The sequence below is a fragment of the Pagrus pagrus genome (assembly GCF_965226575.1).
Source record: "Pagrus pagrus genome assembly, chromosome: 3".
Lineage (NCBI taxonomy): Eukaryota > Metazoa > Chordata > Actinopteri > Spariformes > Sparidae > Pagrus > Pagrus pagrus.
In genome coordinates this window covers 31,170,578-31,192,070 of record NC_140187.1, presented here as the reverse complement: position 1 = coordinate 31,192,070, position 21,493 = coordinate 31,170,578, and the positions used below count along the sequence as shown (strand labels likewise).

The 21,493-nt window shown below is 40.0% G+C and overlaps 1 protein-coding gene across 4 annotated transcripts in view; it reads right to left on the bottom strand.

The window, feature by feature from the left end:
• Positions 1-21,493, bottom strand: part of epha8 (eph receptor A8) — a 133,045-nt gene that overhangs the window by 30,125 nt on the left and 81,427 nt on the right. For all 4 annotated transcript variants that reach the window (XM_084347907.1, XM_084347906.1, XM_084347908.1 and 1 more), the window contains exons 7-8: positions 3,606-3,761; positions 2,997-3,416 (exon numbers count right to left, since the gene is read on the bottom strand). In XM_084347907.1, the coding sequence (XP_084204033.1) occupies positions 2,997-3,416; positions 3,606-3,761 (576 nt within the window). The remainder of the gene's footprint in view (positions 1-2,996; positions 3,417-3,605; positions 3,762-21,493) is intronic.

Sequence of the window (21,493 nt, the reverse complement as noted above, 5' to 3'; positions counted from 1 at the left end):
CCCTGGCCTAGTTTGACTGATTAGTGACGGGGTTACACATTACAAGATCGTTCAGGAGGAAGAATCCCCTAGGGGTCTCTGTCACGAAAACACACAAAAGAAGTGAAACAAGAAACAAGTGGCTCAGGGTTGTTTGTGCCCTGATTGGCAGCCAAAAAACAGAAGAAAGAGCTAACAACTGCCTGCTAATATTGTGGTCCAGCAAGGATGATGAGAGGGAGCTTGTGCCGATTTGCCTGTGATGTATAAATTTTGACTGCCATCTCCAAAAACTGTCAGCAAGTGGAAAATCAGGGCTACAACTCTGAAGTGGGAACTCAGCTTTAGTTAAAGAACTCTTTGTGACAGAATCAGGGAGCAATTTCCAAAATGCTGAGGTCACAGATGGGGCTAATTTCCAATCTCAATGACTTCCCGTCTTTTCTGTTCTACTATAAAGTCTACTGGAAACTCCAGGTGAGTTAATCACTATGGGTGGAACTGCCTTTGACGGCAGGATACATTGGGAGTCATTGACAAAAATATCAACAAAAATTTGCGGTTTCAACATCAAAAGGCCCTAATCCACTGAACTGCCAATCAACCATTGATGTTATTGGCTGTGTTCACACTGTAGTGTATTCAAACTGCTGGAAGTGAATCAGGAGGGACAGAAATAAGATGCTTAGGAAAAATACTTCACACAACTTTTAAAAGTTGAACAAACTTTAGTGCAGGTAAGACGAAATGTCAACCAGTATTACAACTGATTACTGCAGTAACCTGGATGCAGATACAGTCTGTATGATTTGTTGTGTTTATAGTGTTGGTGTGGAGCGCAGAGGTGTTGGAGTTGGAAACAAGTACTGTTTGCTGACAATGGCAGCTACTCCAACTAGTCCTTATGGAAACAAAGTGTGAGTGCCGTAAACCTGCTTTTCATTATCAGCACAAAATGTGGTTGAGACAGCACTTTTAAATTTCTTTCAAAGATTGTTGTTTTGGCACTTTTGCTAAATTTGACAGTCAGAGTGAGACAGCAGGAGGTGAGGAGAAAGATGTGTGATGAACAGCCAACACTGGATTTAAACTCAAAACGATGTGGTAGCAACACGTCCAAAGGTAGTCTATTATATTTGTGCCTGTTTTTGTGCCATTTCTCTTCTTGTCGATGAATTACAGTGATTCAAGGATCTGAACCCAGGTATGAACAGCAGAGTGACCACATCCTTCACTATTCAACCTTGGTCCTGTCTAAAGACCACCTCAAGAACCAACCTGGAGCTCCCCACAGTCCAATAAACCTATACAGCTTTTGTGCTACGTTCTGCCTTGCATTGCCTTGTTTTGTAAACCAGATACACGTTTAAAAGGGAACACTGCTGACATTTTCATTCTTATGTGCTGTTTAATAAGCAGATGCAGTAATACTGTTGCCACTTCAAACTAGTTTTGGAAACAGAACCCATGACAGAAGTTATGGTTGATAAATGTTTCATGTAAAAATTTAAATTGTTGAACTGTCATTATCTACTCAGCCCTGTGCTGATGTAATGTTAGGTAGCAGATGGAGACTATTGCACCAAAATGTAATAAAAGAACCCAAACCCATACATCCATATATTTTCTGACGATAATCCTCAAGTGACAAGGGTTCACTACACACTCAGACTGCAGGGAGGGATTCAAGTTGAGAGCCAGACACAAAGCGATTAGCCATAACCATTCTGGGTCATGTAGTGGTAGTCTGTGGTAGTCCCTGATATACAGTATACTACAATGAAGAACACACACATCTCATTGCTTCTGTCTCTCTTCCAGGAAGAGGCACTTGTTGCTCTCTCTCTCTTACCCCTTTTCCACTGGTCAAACATCCCACTTAAACCTGCTAAGATCTGGCTTTTGTGTGCAATGAGAATGTGTAAACTCTGCATTTACAGAGCCGAGGTGATAAAAACCCGGGTCTAAACGTGAGACCCAGGTGAACGCGTTAAATTCTGCTGTGTGATGTGATGATGCGTTGACATCCGGTGGTGGTGCGTAAATCAAAAAGGAATTTGGGATGTGGTCTATTTAGGACACTTTATTACCGGACACAGCGTTGAAGGTGGAGCCCTGATCATTCCTATGAACAGGGTTTAGCGCCCGGTTTAACGCCCGGTTTAGCGCCCGGCTAACTTGAAATGGGATAAAATAATTTAATCGTGCGGCTCTTCTAGACTTTCCAAATGTTGTTTGACCAAATGGCTCAAAACTTTCGCCAGGGGTTGTGGTGCTCAAAATAATACATCCACTGTTTTATAGAAGCTTCTTTCACAATGGTTCTGTTGTTGTCTTCTCTTCTGTTGCAACTGTTTTTGGCACGTTCATGACGGGAAACTTGATGTCAGTGACGTACAACATAATGCTTCAGATAAAAATCACAGACGGGCTGTCTTGCCTGCCGGAAGTGGGAATTGGGTCAACAGGTGATTTTTAGCATGTTGACCCACGTTTAAAAAACCTGTGTAGACCCGCTAATTTTGGTGGAAAAGCGGTATCTGTTATGTGTGATGCAAGCTTTCCAGGTAGCCGGTCAACGCTTACGTATGCAGAAATTGCAAGTCATTGATCTTGTCTAGTGAGGTGTGCGTTGACACTTTTGGCTTATCAGTTGAAGTGAAAATTTCAGCTTAAAAAGGGGTGTTAATAATATCTTTTCAAATGAATTTGGGGTCTCGGGTCTTCCGGAGACTTGAGTTGCTCTGGTTGTTTTTTTTTCACATTTTAAAACAAGTCTCCATCCACTTCAGTGGTTTAGGAGAACGCTGCAACACTGTTCTGTGAAGCTTCAGAAATGTTTTGTGGACTACGAAACTTCATCTGACTTTCCGTCAGCATGGGGGTCAGTAGATAATGACTGAATTTTAATATTTGGGTGAACTGTTCCTTTAAGTTTCACAGTGGGAAAGGCCTGTGTGTGCTATACACAAAAGCCTCCATAATGAGAAATTGTATGTTAATGTTCCGAACCCTACCTGCCTGGTTCGTTGTGATGTTGACCATGGCATAAAGTGATGGCTCGTTGCTGAGGTGCGTCACTGCATTCATGGCCAGGATGCGGAAGGAGTAGTTGGTGTGAGCCACCAGGTTGAGCACCGTCACCCAGGGCTCTGTCAGTCCGGTCTGGCGGGGAACGAATCGAACTGCTGCATTGCCCAAACGCTCCACCAATCCTCCTCCCCCGCCACCAATGCTCGCCCCCGTCTTCCCTCCACTAGCGCCTCCCGGGGAGGATGCACAGTTCTCACAGGGCCCTCCTTCCCCTGAGCACTTCAGACAAGAAATGCTGTACTGCAGGTCGCTGCGACCTCCAGTATCCAGAGGGCGATCCCACTCTATATTCACAGATGTCCCATTGACTGAGGAGATGACGCTTACTGGAGCAGATGGAGGGCCTGGAGAAAAGAAAGACGGAGGTTTTGAGTTCATTCACAGGCTTGATCACTGTCTAAAAAAGAAAATTGGATTTTTGAGGCATAGATAAGTTCAGCACCACGTTCCATAGACGCTGTGTGTTGTATGTGTGTGAGTGTGTTCTTGCTTATAGGATTAGCTGATCTTGTGTACCATGTGTTTGTGCTTACGGGAGCATGGAGCTGCTGGTGGGTCATCTGCCGCTCGATAGTAGTTGGAGTCACAGGGGCAGGCGAGGGCAGCTCTGGTCTCTGAGTGGCTGTGTTGAGGACATTTACCACACAGGCCATCGCCCGCCACCGGCTTATAGAAACCCACCTCACAGGCTGCAGAGGGAGATAGAATAAATAGAGTAAATAGAGAGCTTGTATGGAAGGGCTCTGCACTCCCATAATCACTCAGACCATGATAAAATTGAGAGAGAGCGCAGCCAGAAAGGCATGAATCACACTCCTATAGCGAGCTGTGCATATCAACGCAGCTCCAACTTTTTCAAAACTGTGTCATCTCCTCCAAAGCCTTCATTTTAGGACATACCCCACCCACCCCCATCTCCCCCCCTCCAAATCTATGTATAATTACAGGCCTTGTAACCGTAGAGACTGCGGAGCAGAGGAGATGAAAGTCATACTTCTTTCTGCTCAGATTTGGTCTGAAAAGGCTCTGCACTGTTGATACTCCCAGAGAGACCCTCAGAATCCAGACCGTGTTTCAACCTTATTCAGCTCCTCTGATACATATTCACTTTTAACTCTGCACTGATTAATAATGGAGGGCGCGCTGATAAATATATTCTCTTTCCGAGCGGTTAATAGGCTTCTGCTATGGTAAATGGGGCAGGGGTAAACTTTGCAGCAGCAGACACCGGCGTGCTCCTATTTGCTCGTCCTGACACGTTAATTTATGCCTCCCCAGAATGCTGAGTGTTAGTTTACAGATGCACTGTTTCTCTAACCTTTCCTTGTTAAGTGTATAGAAGACCATTTTAGGTGCTTAGACTTCAAAGGTGCTGAAAGAACCATGAAATTGGATAAGCAACATGAGTGAAATTATAACAAAGTGAATAGTTAAAGTGTGTGCTGGATTACTGGCTGAGACATTTTTAGACACTTTTGGAAAGAAGAAATAAAACCTCCCATGCTTGTACCTGAAAAGTACACATGCAATTATTCACCATGGTTGTGCAGGAACACACACAAACACACAGACACTGGATGTGCCATTCAACCATGTTATTAGATTTTGTGATATTCTGCATGATAGTGTCTTATTTGATAGGCTGGATGTTTCGCAGCCATTTTATTTCCATCTAATTGTTCTGTAGTTATTACTCTCATGGAGGATTTTTTCCATGAAAAATGTGACTATTTAGATGATTGTGTGGAAGTTCACTCTGTCCTTGAAAGATCTACTTCCCCTGAATTGATTAGTTACATTATCCACCTGATCCCTCATTGGCTCTCCACCTGCAAACACCACCAGCTGTCTTTATATATTTATACAGCAGTTTCCAACCAGGGAGAGGAAGTCATCCCACATTATTTATAAGTAACATTTGACAGAAATATAAAATAAGAATAGAAATGAAAACAGAAAAGAAAAAGTAACAAGTGGGTGGATGAACACATTTTTATCAGACGCTGGGGTGAAAAAGAATAAAAAAATAATCATCTTGCAAACTGAAGAAAATCAAATTCAAAATAGAAAACACTCTGTAGTAAAAATGGCACTGCAATATTAAACATTAAAACTGATTACTCGGTACAAAGAGAGAGTACAAAGAATAGCTGCTAATATCTTTTTTTATTTTATATTTTTCCAGGCATCTTAGTTTCTGCTCAACTTCTGCTCATGCCAGCTTACCCTCCGAGTAGTCTCTGTCTAACTTCTGCACAGCAGGCCACTAGATTGAAGTGAGTTGTTGTGGCTTATTTTATAAGATAAGATAAGACAAAATACGATAAGATAGAGCTTTATTAATCCCGAAGGAAATTCTTGTGCCAGAGAATGCTTCAAAAAAATTACAGTAACAACCAGTGGGTTCCCCAGGTCAGGGTCACACACAGGGCCCAGGTTTTTATGACAATAAAAACAATAGAGAATTAGATATAAGTGAAATATACAAAATATAAGGAGTGCCTAATATAATTACAATAAGATAAGTGAAGTACAAGAGTAATTTTTAGTTTACTCTTGTACTTATCTTACTTCTATTGCTATTCTGTTAGGCACTATTATATTATATTATATTATATTATATTATATTATATTATATTATATTATATTATATTATATTGAATTGTATATAGTCAGTGTCCTCTGTTTCAGCTGTCCTTCCTACAGAAGAGGGAGGAGTTATACAGTTAGATGGCTGCTGGTAGAAAACGCCTCCTCTGACGTTCTGTGCTGCTCCTCCGTGGTCATAGTCTACAGCTGAAGGTGCTCTGATATCTTGTTGTTGTTGTTTGTTTTGTTCTCTCAAAATATATAAATATTACAATTAGGTAACTTGTTGCATGGTGTGAAGTCATCATTATCAGGCCTCCATAAGCAAGCATTGAATAAGACTCTCAAAATGGAAAATTAGACACTGGATTAGTCATTTGGTGAGAGATCTGACAAAATTATCCAGAAATTGGTGAGAGTGTAAATAATTAGAACATGTACTTCAACTAACTGGCTCACAGAGTAAGGCAGAAAGGTGGTAAATATATTTATTTTACTCTTCCCTATTTCCCTTCAGGCTGCTCCTTGACTACTCCTCCTCATGGCTCTCCAACACACACACACACACACACACACACACACACACTCACACCTGAATAGCACTGAGCTTGATCGTTAATTATTCAAGACTTTCAGAGGTTTTGGCACCTTTTTGTGTTACACCTCTCCTGACTTCCTGTGGTCAAACAACTGTGTCACAGCTTTTCCCTGGGATATGGCACAACTAGAAGCCATCATAAGCTTATAAATTTAAAATCACCGCTGAGGCTGAGATGGGCTGTGATACATTCATTTTCCATCTGTTTTGCAAGGCATAGAATATCTGAAAGGCAAATTCAAGGTCCCAGATTCAGTGTTCAACGTATTTCTCTTTCTACAACACAGGGTTATACAATGAAATGTAAGTTGTTGCCCCTTTGTGCTACACAAGAAAAATGACTTTTTATGGTGAGGAAGGATGCTCTGTAGTCTGGTGGTACTGCAGCGGATACTTCTGTACCTTTTGCCAGATGGCAGCAGGGTGAACAGTCTGTGTCTGTGTGGGTGTTGTCGTTTAGCATCCTTTAGCTCTGTGCAGACACCTCACTTCACTGATGTCACTGATGCTCTGTAGATGGGTATCAGGTGATGATACCATGAGTGTTTTTTCACCCGCTGTAAAGCCTTCCTGTCCTGGGCCGGGCACAAATCATGCCTGTTTGAGAGTTTCCAGTCAGGATCCTTTCTATTACTCCTCTGTTCATGAGAACTTGGCAATGACACATACACATGTGATCAACTAACGTTTTCAACTACCTGCAAATGTCATTGTTTACCAACGAATGGCGTGATAGACCCGCTGGTCCACTGTGTCACTGTTGCATTTGGCCTCACCTACCCATGAAAACAACAAGGTCTCATTCTGTGGTCAAGTTCGTAAGAATAAACATCTGGTAACACTGACAATAAAGGCACCAAAACTATTTGGTGAGGCCTCGGAAAAGATCATTGTTTGGCTTAAAAACTGCTTTCAGCTATGAAAGTCCAGTTACTTTACTAACCAACCAACCAACCAACCAACCAACCAATCAACCCCAGCCACCTCCTCTCATGGACATGGATGTTCCTATCACCCCCTGCTGGCACTGCACCTTCAGACACACATGTACTTTTCGTGGTTAGGCGAGGCAAACCGACACACTCACACACGCTGTCCTCTAGTGGATCACCAGGTCTAATACACTTTTTGGCATGAAACCGTGCTGACATGACACTATTCATTATGATTTACACAACCCTACAGCTGTTCATGTTGAGTTTACATTTTACTGACATTGTCACAATTTTTGGAAGGACGACTACAAGAGTTGACATGGTAAAGAAGCCAGTCATGGTTCAAACTGCACAGACAGTACAATGCTATAATACAAAAGTATCATTTTGTGAATGACTTTAACATTTCAAAGTTATTCAACTGCAAAAAAGATAAGTAAGACTTTTATGCAAATGCACTATTACACAACAGCCTTCTCTGTAAGCAAGATTTCATAATTCAGTTTCCATCACTTATGATTCCCCATTTAATGTGCCATGACTTCTTCTGGCTATAAGCACCACTGCTGAAAGTGTCTGTTTCTCTCTGCCTGTCCTTTCTGCTGCTGATACATGTTTTCATTGAGAGCGACACAGTAACGTAGTTGTGGACAGAGAGGGTGACAATATGCTCCTGTTTTGTGTGGTTGTCATATTAATACTGTTTCCTAACGCAACCAAAAAAGTGCATCAGTTAGTGGGTCTCCATTATTAATGTTACAAGTACGCAATGTAATATTTCTGGAAGAATCCAAGGACAATTAAAGGCTGAAAATGCTGCAAACTTCAGCTGAATAGTTGAGTGTTTTATCCAAATCTGTTCCTTCTCTATCCCTCTCTGGATGTGAAAAGAAAGGTCTGAAAGCTTCTTTTGTGTGTAACATGGTTTTGGATAGACCATTTTTATGTAGCTTATGGTGATTTCAGGCGTGACTAATTTATCAATACTTTTTAATGCAATCTAACTATAAAGCAAAGAATCTCTGTCCGTCTGTCTGTCTCTCATTCACATATCTCGAAAACCATTCATTTGATCCACCTCACACAGTTTGCTGCTGAGGACCGAAGGATGTGAAGTGTCTAATTTGGTGCAATTTGAACACGTGACACATTCAATGGCTCTGCAGACTGAAGCTGGGCGCCCACCCTCATATGATCTCATAGGCAAGTTAAGGTGACCAGATTTCTGAAATAAAAACCGGGTACATTTCCAGTTTGGCGGTCAATATATATTTAAAATACTCAATGTTATTTTCTATGAAATTAAAAAATTCTGGTTTCACATATTTTGACCATGTTAACTGCTGTAATAAAACTATGGTGCAGGTTTTACTTAAAGTGGGCTTCTTAAAGTCATTTTATTGCTGTTTGAGGTTGAGTTCATTTTAACTAGCCTACTTTATACTGTATATTGGTTGCTAGTTTAATCTACAGCAGTGCATCACATTATATAAGATTGTCATATGTTTGTAGCATGGCTGTCCTGTGAGAGCCATGTATCTATAAAATCAGAAAAACAGCCTGATTTCAGCTTTGTGACAATGCGTTTTCTAGCTTAACCTTTAAAGAGTTTATTTAGCTTAAGGAGTATTTTCTCAACACAGAAAGGAACACCTCCTTCACTTCATCACAAACATTCAATTTGGGTTCGAGTTACGTGGGAGCTAATGGGAGCTCAGCTCCCATGAAAGCAGTAAAATCATACATCTGTGGAGGTCACTAATACATTACCGATTACCATTATTTTTAATCACAAATAATGATTTTTTTCAATGTAATGAAAATTTATTTTTTTTAATCAATGATATAAATAGGTTAAAAGGAACATGTTTTCCACTATGCATTGTATTCTCTCGTGCATGACAGTAACAGTGACAATGACGATGGAATTCTCTCTCTCGGAGGTGTGCACTGCCATACCTTTTTATGTTTAAATTAAATAACGGTTGTCGTGATCTACTTGACACAGTTGTTGCAAGAAGTGGGCTGCTGTGTGAAAGTCATGGACTTGGATCACGTAATAAAGTGAAGTCACTAGTAACGGACAATATCCCAGACTCACTTACACACACAGGTTTTCTATTCTTCAGATGGAACTGGAGGTAAGATCTTAAATCTCTGTCAACAGAAGTATGCTAGCTAACATTTCTTGGCAGCACCGTCAGCTGCTACGGGATGCCTTTCTCATTGCATGTTGTGGTCTGGCTCGGAAAAGTACAGGTGTAAAAATCATAAATATCAAACAGGTTTGATATTATCAGGGCAGCCTCAAAGAGTTTGTGAGCAGTTCAGGAGGCTTCAGACTAGATCTGTAAACCCCTCACATTCCCAGATCATCTGTGCCGAACAGCATGTTCTGAACAGCCACTGCACTAGGTCAGAAACATTCAGGGAAGTGACTCTTCTAACTTGTGAGGGTGCAAGTTTTCAGACCAGTGATACATGATGGATGTGCAGTTTGAGAACACAGGATGTCATTTACAGACATCAAACCGACATGCTTACAAATAGGGACCTCCAGACATTTTAGCATCCAACTTCAAATGAACTTTTTAAGCTTTAAGAATTTACACAGAAGTCCTTACATTGGGTGGCAGCTGGATTTAAAATGCAGAAGTCATGAATGCCCCAGCCTACAATGGTAATTTCTGAACATGCAGACATGAAACACACATGGAGTCAGTCTGACATCCACTTCTTAAATGTTCTTGTGGCTGTGTTAATTGCTTAGAATTGAGTGTAACTGAAACTTTGTTCTAGGGTACGAAGGCTTGAGTTATCCCCCTGTTTGCACTTCCATACACTGTGTAGATTGCGTAACTCTCAAGGAATTAAGAGAGAAGTTTTCTCACTAGTTCATTGAACATTTTTAATTAAAAGCCAACTGCGGAAAAAAATATTTGATTCAGCTTATTTTCCTGTCTTAAAATTTGTCTGGCAGGCATCTGGAATTGCTTTTTTTTATAAGGTCTGACTATTCAGTAGCTATCTACAGTGCCACATTGTAAAGCTTAGCATCTACTGTTACCAGCAAAGTGTCTGAGTGGTGTAAATGTTTTAATCATTAAGCAACATTAAGTGTCGGGAGATTGAGCCTTCAGTTGATTTGCATTATATTTACAGTGATTGAAGCTGTAGCATTTAAAGCTGTGAAAATGATAACTGAGAATTAACTTAACCGCTCAGAATATGCAACACATTACATAAACACCCCACACACACCTGCACAAGTGCTGATAATGTAAAACACAGAGCAGATGCTCAGATATGTACACACACACACACACACACACACACACACTAGTATATGTATCACTATAGATAAACAGACTGGGGGCGATAGTGCTCTTTTCTTTCACTGTCAGAGCCCCCACGGGAGCCAGAAACTATTTCTATTTGCGATATTTATCCCAGACTGTTTTCTCTTCCTTCTTTTTATCCCATTAATCCCTCCATCCCTTGATGTTTTTTTTTGTGAAGCCCCTGAGTTGAAAAGCAGGTCACGATAAACATCGGAACAGCTCGTTCATCAAGGAGAGAGGCGGCGAGCGCTTTGAAGTCTGACAGATTCACCAGGAGTTCTGCACACACTCACTCATACACACACATGCAAAGGTTATGATAATGCAAAAAACACACGCAAACATACACACGGGATGCCTGATGCAGCCACGGTAACCACATGCAACATGAATTTATCAACACACAGGTGAATATGCAACGGCAGAGAGAAGGCAAGACCGGCTGTGATAACCTTTCACGTCACCTCTGATGTCCTGCTCATTTGGCGCTCCGGATACAGAAACAATTAATATATAAAGGGGAGGCCTAAAAATATTTTCATTATCATCAAAAGACAAAGTGATCAATGGATTCTGGGCTGTTGCCAGACAAGCAACGCTTCAGACAAAGGTCATGTTCCTCCTGATATTCCCATTATATTTCAGCAAGCAATATTTGTTGCATTTAATGTCAGTAGATTACATAATTGTTTGAGACCTTGGTTAAATTAATGATCACAGCGCTTTATTCACTCTCATCTACAGCACTGCAACCGTCATTCATTGCACAATGTTGAGCAATCTTACTAAAAAAGCATAGTCAATAGCGCCCAGTAGTTTGAATTCATGCTATCCATACTGACAGTGACTGCAAAGAGTGAGTCTGCATGTATGTCACCTGTGAGAGCTGCTGCTACAACACTCTCTCAGAGGATGATGATTGGCTGTTTAAATGCTGCCCAAAGCTGCTACAACACATCAACATTTACTCTTCACTCTCCACAGATGTTATACTACAGTACACTATACATCATACTTTATTAATGGAACATGTATGAGGAGCACTCTTTAGATCTTTCACACGGACATCAGTTTACTCATGGGCAGTACCACTCAGCCTGTGAAAGGAGCTATAAAATCTCTTCTGTAGAAAACAATTGACTCTGATGTCAACAGTTATCTCTCTTTTGGACTGAGGCTTCAAATCTTCCACCGAATGTATGTTTTACTATAAACTGGGTTCATGGAGTTTGAAAGACATGAAGGTTTACAAAGGGAGAGAGAATAGAGTGATACTATACTATACTGTACATACTATAAAAACTAAAAGTCAGGGTATCTCAGCCTGTGCTACTTCTAATTTCACCATTTATTTCAAAGATGTAATTTGCGAAATATGTTAAGGTAGCTCCAGGAGGTCAGTCTGAAGACAGTGGATACAGTACAGAGGTGATTTACAGCAGCTCTGACCAGGACTATGACTCTGGGGATGAGAAGACACGGCAGGCAGGGACAGGAGAGGCTTGAAACATGAAAATGATGTGTACAGCTGGAATATTTTCACATCCTAGTCGCTAAATTAAGGACGTATTTCGACCAAACGAGAGGTGATTGTGGAAAGACAAACCAAGACTGTTTTGGTGAGTAGACGTCTTTGACATAACCTACAATGATAAGTTTTTTCATGTTTTAAACTTAAAATCTGGCCGCATCTTACAAATTGCTCCTTTAATTTTGTTAACTCAAAGTCCTTCCATTTAGTGCAATAGCTAACTGCTGAAGTAGTCCTTTAAAGAAAAGCTTTGATGTAGGTTATACTTTTCTTAACATTGAAGTATTCTGTTGTTGTATTCTGATGCTGGATAGAACTCAGTATTGAGCAGATATTTAAGAATATTTAATATACTGTTTGCTACTGTAACTGGGTCAGTCATAATAATTTGATTAACTGCAAATTTGATTGTAAGAACTTAGGGTTAGGCGACTTGTAGGAGGGGCATGTTTCAAAATGTAGTCTATGGGCTTAGTTTAGGAAGATGCCAGAGGTTCTTTTCACTGTAATCAAAATAGTCTCACAGTAACTGACATTCTGAGGTCAGGCACTGTTACAGGATGATTTCTTGGTTATGGACATATAACAAACAATGTATAGGGGCCACTCACACAGTTTTCCCCAGGGAGCCTAATGGGGTAATGCAGCAATTATCTAGTTGCAGGAATGTGAAAAATAGAATAGATAAAAAAAAAAGAAATTCCTGACATCTGTTAAAATAAACAAAAACACTTTGACCCAAACAGACCTTTGCAGAATAGAATGTTGGTAAAAAAGTTGTGCTAATATAACTAGATTGAGATAGAGGCCAGTCCACTATGGTCTCATTTATTTACAATAATTACAACTACATATCACAATCATTTGACAATGGATATTGATGTTTAACAATACTAAATGTATGTGCATCCTGAGCTCCAGTGAGGTCTGCTTCATTTAACAGAATTATTTAATTGGTTTAGTTGCTTCACATCTTATAGTTACTTATTTGAGAGCATGCTTGTTTTGCCGTGTCAAGCAAAATCCATGTTGTGTATCAGTAACTTGAAGATGGTGAAGTTTTTGGACAGTCAGAGAGGAATTACAGAGGAATTATGAAACAATTGCAACTTAGTAAATTCCATGTTTTAACAAAAGTTTCAACATACTACAGGGAACTTTGAACAGGTTGTGACATAGTCTCAACATAATACTGATGCCTCTATTTGAACTACATAAGCGAACATGACCAACAGTGAGAAGATTGGTTATTACTATATAATTATTATAGTTATTGTCATCGCCTGTCACTGGGTCAGTCTCCAACTTCTGGGGGTTGGATAAGTCTTATAATAAAAAAAAAAAAAAAAGTATGGGGGAGTGCTGAGGATGAACTGAGGAGTCTCACAGCCTGAGGAAAGAAGCTGCTCTGTAGTCTGGTGGCACATTGGTGCACTTAGTTTACTTGACTGTTACCATCTTTTGTCTACAGGGGGAGCCAGAATCAACCAAAAATAAAAGTTCCTTCTGCGCTTTAAATTTTGTGAATAGCATGACAACAGATCAACACAGTAAAAAAAATAATAAATAAATAACACAAATCAAATAATTAACTATTTAAATACTGTATGCAGCAAACACTGAAATATAATTTCATAACATTTTAATTATATATTTTAAATACAATTTCACTGTATATGTTAATAATACTGACGATTAGAGAAGTTTTCAGGGGTAAGGACACAGTAGGATATGTTTGTAAATGGACTATGAGAGAAAACGTGATGGAAATAGAAGGAGAAGGGAGTAGTGGTGTGAGGAGACACGTACTTCTCTGTTCAGTCGCACTCCTTTAGGTAAACTGTTTACACAATCTGTAAGTTGGTAAATGTGTGTGTCTTTGCACGTGTGTGTGTTCATGTGTGGCTGTTTGCGTACTGCCCGCCGTGTCAGTACCTGTCAATGTAGTGCACTCGCTACAGGAGAATTTGCATTACAATGAATCTTAATAGCCGTGTGTGGCATTGTGTGCTGACCTTGATTTATTCCCTGTATAAGTGGGTAAATAAATACATTGGAAAAAAGGGGGAGGTAGAGAAAAGCACATCATCGTCCCATGCGTGAGGAGACTGAGGGAGGAGCAGGGAGAGGCAGAGGGGAGCGGGGTCTTTAAGTGCAACACGGCCTGGCTGCTAAAGGCTCACATTCGGTGTACTTTACTGGTTCTGAGCATGTTCTGCTTCAAGGATACGTTTAAGGAAGGAAAAAAATAAGTCCAATTCTGTGGAAAATGGGTAAATTAACATTTGGACATTGTGCTTGTTGAAAGTACCCTAGAAGAGAAAAGACAGTGAAGTAGCAGTCCAAATAGTGGAAGAATTATATCAAAGATGCAGAACCATGTGTAGTGTAAAAGGAAGCTTTGGTACCAGCTGAAATGCATTAGCATGCTGTGATGGCCGTATGCCCATTAATTAACTGTACTCTGCTGTTTTTACTCCATTTATTTGTTGTGTCTTAATGGCTTTCCAGTGGAGGTTGTGGTTTATGGTCCATTTTCTTTTGTTTTAGGCTGACTTGTAAAAAAACAAAAATCGACAAGGCCTATTTTTTGTTCCATCTGTTGTGTTTTCATGCCATGTCATACTCTTCTGTTACTTCAGATCTTGCCACTCCCCTCTACCCTGCTGTTTTGTTAGGTGTTTAGGTGATGCTGGGGCCCAGAAATCACGCACCATCAGAGCTGCAGTGAAGATCATAGAAGTCTAGGCTAAAATTGTGATTGCAATTTAAAAAATATACCTGTATAGAAGTGCGAGAAATATTTTAAATGTTGCACAATGTAACAAACAAACTACAAAAGGATGATCCTATGATCCAATCAGAGCATCAATATTGGACAATTGTAGCACCTCTATTTTTTTTTTTTTACATCATGCATTTCTTTTTTTTTTTTTTTTTACATGCTTTTTACATCCTATGACAAAGATTCTTTGATTCTCATTTTCCACAATATCTACACGTGTCAACTACAACATGCGTTGGGAAGGATTATGATGATGGCAAATAATCAGATCCATATCCTTTAAAATCTCCAGATTTTAGTGGTATCACACATGTCCTGTTTAGGCATTCAGGGGCTCTGTAGTGACCGCGATTACATCATCACGTTCCGCAGCATTGATTCGTAAAAGAGCTTCTTCCTCTGGGCCAACGGGCAATGGTTGTAGTCAAGCCACTTTTGTCATTCATGTTCAATGGATAATATATTTCTCTTTTACTGCAAAGTCTTCTGTTATGATTTAATAACCTTTCATTGTACCCTCTGAGCACTCTTTGAAATGTAAATTAAATAAAGGATTACACCATTCACTGAAAACACATCATAAGAAATGGCTGTAACTTGCTCAGGAAAGGTCAGAAGAAGACACAAATTATATGGAAATCTAAAACATCCCAGACACCAAATTCTGACTGGCTTTTTTTTTCTTTTTCTTTTTTTTAAATCTGGTAAAGGAAATGTAAAATTAGGATTCCAAATGAGCCAGACTGAACCTTGATGTATGACACTGCTGACAGCTAGAAAATGTTTGGAAAAACAAAATACATACAGGATCCCTAAAATTGTTCTAGGTGATTCAGGATTAATGAATAACTTGTGTTTTGTCCTGTGCTGTTGGTAGTTGGTACTCTGAGGATCCAGTTGTCTGTGACAGTGACACCAGCAACAATACCACTTGGAAACACTAAAGGGGCAGAGGTTGTCTGTTTTAACTTTAAGCAATTCAAATGGACATTTTACCAAAAGAAAACACAAGGAACATTGTGTATTGTGTTTCTCTTTATGTCTTTGTTTTGTTTTTATGTAGACATTTCAAAATGTCCTTACTTAAACACTTGGTTAAAGTTACTGAAAGACTGTGATTACATTTAAGAAAATAGCTTACATTGATTGACGGGACACAAAAGCCTGATGTGGTGCTCGCTCGTCCTCCCAAAACCCAAACTGCCAGGCTACAGGTACATAAAGGGCAAACTACTGCACCCTGTTGGCACTGAAACCTAAATCCCAAGTGCAGAATCAACCAAGATGAACCCATGTAATATTAAATATTTTTTTGCCTCTCTGTGTGGAACTGACAGTAAAGCAGCCTCTCCAGTCTGCTAGAAGAGGGAGCCAGCAACACTGGGCAGGAAAGGGAAAAAAAATAATAAGTGAGACCAGCAACCAAGATCAAGACAAGTCTAACTTGAGAAGTACAGCACTGGTTGTCATACACAATGTGGACAATATATGATGTCACAATTCTTTATGCGTTCATGCAGCTCATGACATTTACCCAATTCACTTCACCTTTTTTTCAATGAAAAGCATACTTAGCAGTGGGTTCATAGAATCTTAATTAACTAGGTATAATGTACTGCATTGATTATTAACAGTGAGTACAAGTACAGACATTTATTGGTGCCACAAATATTTATTTTTAAATGTATCCTTAAACTTCTCTTTCAACAAGAACAATAAGAAATCCAGTCCTCCCGTCCTAGACCTCACTCAGCATCGACCTTGTACGGGAGTGATGCACTCTTAAATCCAGCGACAGACTTAGCCAAAGGCTCCTTAGCGGTTTCCCTGGGGAAAACATGAAGCCACTAACGAGCCGCTGAAGCTGTCTGAGTGATGGATGAACATGTCGGTGAGATCAGCTGTGGAAATGGGACAATCGCCATCCACATTGTCCCTCTTCTTACATCCAGATACTAACAGCTGGATTGTGGCTTTGCCTCAACCAAGTGTACAACGAAGGTGTCCCCGTCAAATTTGAAGTTACTCAGTGTTATGACCAGGTGCATGGAGACAGATGACCTTAGGGATAACATGGATGAGGCCTGTTAAGAGTCCTTTAAGGAGGGTAGATATATGGGTGTTGCTTGTTTGTGTTGGGGTCAGGGGACAACACAGGAAGACACTGAAATTATTATTAAGCAAAAATAAGCATTTCAAATTTTCTTTGCATATAAAGGTGTATGGGGGCATTATGGGAGTACAAGGCCATGGTCAGATGGCTGTTAACATCCAATGTTATCCAATGATAATCCAAGTTGAACTGAATTATCATTATTGTATTAAAAATTAAGCGGAAGATTTATTCCAGTTCAGTGTCCGCCTATTCAATATCATCATGCATCAAAGATGCCACTGATTTACAATTATTGTTCTGTATGTTGTCTGTAGTTTTAAACTAGTATATCAATCTATCATAAACATGGCCACCGAACACAAAACTGAAAAAAGAAATCACCAGGGGAAAAATTGCACATTTTAAACTGCCCAAGTTAAAAAGCTGTTGTTTATCTCACTGGGTACCTGAGTTTCCTCTGTTAACACTATCACAGCACATTTTTAAAGTCATCCATTGCATAATTAGCTGACGTCATTGATAAAATTTGTGAGAACAGAGAGAAAAATAAACTTAAAACCACGAAAACATTGCAACCTTTCTCCTCTTGAAGTCCATCTGAAATCACAACAGTTACCAGATTTGTTGACAAAAAACCTTTTTGATTAATACTCTAATTACTGCACAAATAATGATGATAAAAAAACTCTTACAGCCTTGCCTCTGAGTGGGCACACCCATGTAGGTGTCTGACTGACAGCTGAGTAAGCAGGGGCATACTGATGTAAAGTAGATAAATGTTTGGTAACTACTCTGTACAGTCCATGGACAGACAGCATTTTGTTAGCAGTGGTGTTAAAGAATAGTGCGCAGCATGTAAACTGAATGACACTGAGGTTTGTATAGAGTTTTTACACAGTTCAATGAGCTGATGTTAAAACTTACAAGCTAATTAGCCAACTGACCTGCTAAATAATGTTACCAGGGCAGTTTCATACTGTGGATGTTTCATTGACTATTAGTCAGTGTCAGCCAACAGAGTGGCGACAGCTACTGCTGAGAGTGGCGTCTTTATTTTTCTATTAACCATGGATAAACTGACTGCATCTCACTCTGCAGGTCCCACAATGTCATAATTAATGTCACTTCAGTCCGCACTGGGAGTTCATCATGGTGGTCGAACGGGTTTATCTCAGGACTGTCACCCAGAACACTGGTGTTTTTGTCCCATGTGACACTGTTATATTGATTGATTGATTTTTTTTTTTTAGACATTACTGAACTATCATTTTAGGTTATTTACAGTTACAGTATGTATAGGCAACAAAATGACTTGGTTAATTTAGGCAGCACAACTATACTAGATTTAGTAAGAGATCATGGTTTCAGTTAAAATAGACTCCTTCACAACATTAACCTTGTGATAGAAAGGCTAACTTCTTCTTCTCCGTGTGTATATTTTTCTAGTCTTTTTCCAAAGCGACAAAGATATGACATTACACAAACAGTCAGCTGCAAAATTGATTATGATGTTGTTGGAAAAACACCAACTCGACAGTAGCAGGCAGCTGTTTTCAGAAAAAGGTCTAGAAACCAAATGTAGGCTTCCTGCCTAGCACCAAATTATAGACAGACACAGTTAGCGACTAGCTGGTGAACACAATGGCGCATTTAGCAGCTCAAGAGACAGATATTTCCCGGAGGTTAGTGCAGATCAAAAATAAATGGAAGAAGAGTGGAATGACACTATTTTGCTTTGTGTCTGCTATGTATAAGCACTTGTCTGCCTGTCATCTTAGCCAGATCAACTGTATATGGTAATAACATATAAATGGAGTAGTTCTGTTTTGTACTGCTCTTTAAGGGGCCAAAAATGTGAAAAATTCTCCCATTTGCCTGTATTTTCTTTAAGACTCAATATATTTTCATAAATATAGTGAACCTTTTGTTTCTGTCTTTTCTATTTCATAGATACAAACACTTAATATGAATGTTATATTTCATGGCACAGATACTCGCTGTCAGAATTTCTGTCTGCTTGAAGAATGAAATGACAGAAACTAAAACAAATAACAAGTATGCCGTTGATGTCTTCAGTACGTTTCTGCCTCTCCCTGCCTCCCTGTTGGCCTCCCTGCTGGGTTCAAATCAATTCCATCAATGAAGCCATCACAAAGGGAACATTACCGTGGTGTTTTCCTGTAAAAAAAGGCCTGGTAATTACAAATCAAACGAGACAAATACATCCCAGTTAATGAGCGTTAAACGGATGTTAATTATCCGATTGAATGGCTGTCACCATTAAACTGTGTCTGAGGGAGGGAGTGGGAGGAGGTGGGGAGGGGGGAGGAGAGCGGGGAGAGGGTCGAGGGGAAGGGTAGCTCCAAAAAGACGAGTGTTCTGAAAGGCGTATTAGCAGCAGATTGAGAAGATCAGACAGTGTGAAGCGCGTGTGTCGGAAATGGAAGCGAGAGGGGAAATGCGTGGGGAGAGGCAGTGTGAGAGGGAAGGGACGAGGCGGGGGAGGGAGGGAGGCTAAACTTGTCTGTTTTTTCGACATTAGCAATTGCTGCGATGCATCAGAGGGGAAATTAATCAACTGTTTTTTGATTATTTATATATTTGAAAAGGACAAAGTGAGCGGGGAGGGAGCTGCACGGAGGCAGGAGTCACACTGTGCTAATATGGCCACAGCCGCTCTGCAAGGCAGCTCCAGTCATAACATATCTGTCTCAGAACGACAGAAAAAAGTTCACGCACTTAACATTCTAAACAAGGTACAAGTCCTCTGATTCATCAAGCAGCTCACATAACAAGGAGGGTGTCTACATTTGGATTAGGAAGTACACAGAGAACAACTTGCAACAACTTCGGATGAAAGTTTGGAATTGACCAAACAAAAATTGCTTACAGGATTGTAAAAGTCCTCTGAGGAAAGACGGATACAGATCACCAAGACGAAATACAGAGATGGAGGGTATATATGCAGAGCTGAGCAGGGTTTTTAATCAAATCTCAGTTGAAACTGTTCTACACCCTGAATGTTCTGATTAACCTCTGATATCTGTGATTGTAACCTGCAATTTTACTCGGTTATACACATTTCTTACTGTTCCAGGTCTTTTGTTTGTTGAGGTCAAACAGAAAATTTTAATTGAAATGCTTTCGCACAGGGCTGCTCCATCACTGTTAGGAAGATAAGTCCCCCCACATGCAGTAGCTAACACTGTTTTCCATTCCGCAAAAACAAACAGGAGATGGCTAATCTGCAGGCTGATGTTATGAATTTATTTGATAATGTTGGTTGAAAACATAACACCAAAAGGAAATTGAACTGTGCAATAGAAATGATTCAACAGTGCCTACATTGGTATTTATGCTTATAGTGATGTCATTTCTTAGAGTAGCTTCAAAGTCACTCAACCATCATAAATGTAAAAAAAAAAAAGTAATGAAATTATGCATATACTATGCAACATATACAAATCACATGTTTTTCTTCAAACTTAAAGCACCTATTATAAGTAGTTGATATTTGGTTTTTGAGTGACGCTTTCACCCAACCTACAATCCCAAAGCGTCAGTGTTCAGTGTCAGCATCACTATCTTACAATCAGGAACTTAAAAAAAAACTAAACACACAAAATGTATTTGTCAAAAAGATTTCTAAATGTAGAAACAGTATAAATATTTATTAACACTATATAACTTATTTCAACTATGTCCCTGTTTTTAGTTTTTGAGATATGCTTGTTTTTATGAGCTGAGTACAAAGGCGTTTTGAAAGTTTTATCTGCAATAGAAATGTTTCCCCAGTGCCTACGGTGGTGATTTTTCTCATTCTGGTGTTATATCTTAGTACTCAATATGCTCACAACTACAAAATACTCCATGCTAAAAACTGCTCTAAATAATACTCTGTCTCTCTCTGACAACTATCAACCTGCTTCTCTACATCTCTCCCGCCATCACAAGCCACATATTGTATCAAATATTATGCAACACGATGTCATTAGGTGAATTCAACATGATGAGGCAGAGGCCAGAAGCCTCCAGCTTCATTTTGTTCCCTGGGCCCCCAGCAGGTATCATGGCCATGGCTTTCATCCACGTGTTGTCTTGTCTCTTCCCCTTCCCTGTCTCTGCTGTGCTCCGGCTTGTGTCTGTGTGTTATGGGTGTGGTCTATGCCACTGGCTTCTGGCTCTGTTCACCTGCCTGTCATCACCTCATCACATAAAGTACATTAACCACGGCTACACTTCCACTTTCCTGGATCACTGTTGCTACCGTGGTCGTTATTGCTCTGGCCTCTCTTATATTTAATTAATTCCTTGTGCTGTGTTTTATATTTGTTTAATACATTTTCCACGTGCCTCAGTATCACCTCATCTGCCGGCCTGTTTGTCTGCTAGCTATCCCTGCATATCCCCAGCTGAGCATCACTCCGCCATTCCCTCTTCACCTCTGTCTCCGTCTCCATCTCCATCTGTACTCCAGTAAGACCCTCTCTGCACCATTCCCCGTGTGTTTGTCTGCATTTGGGTTC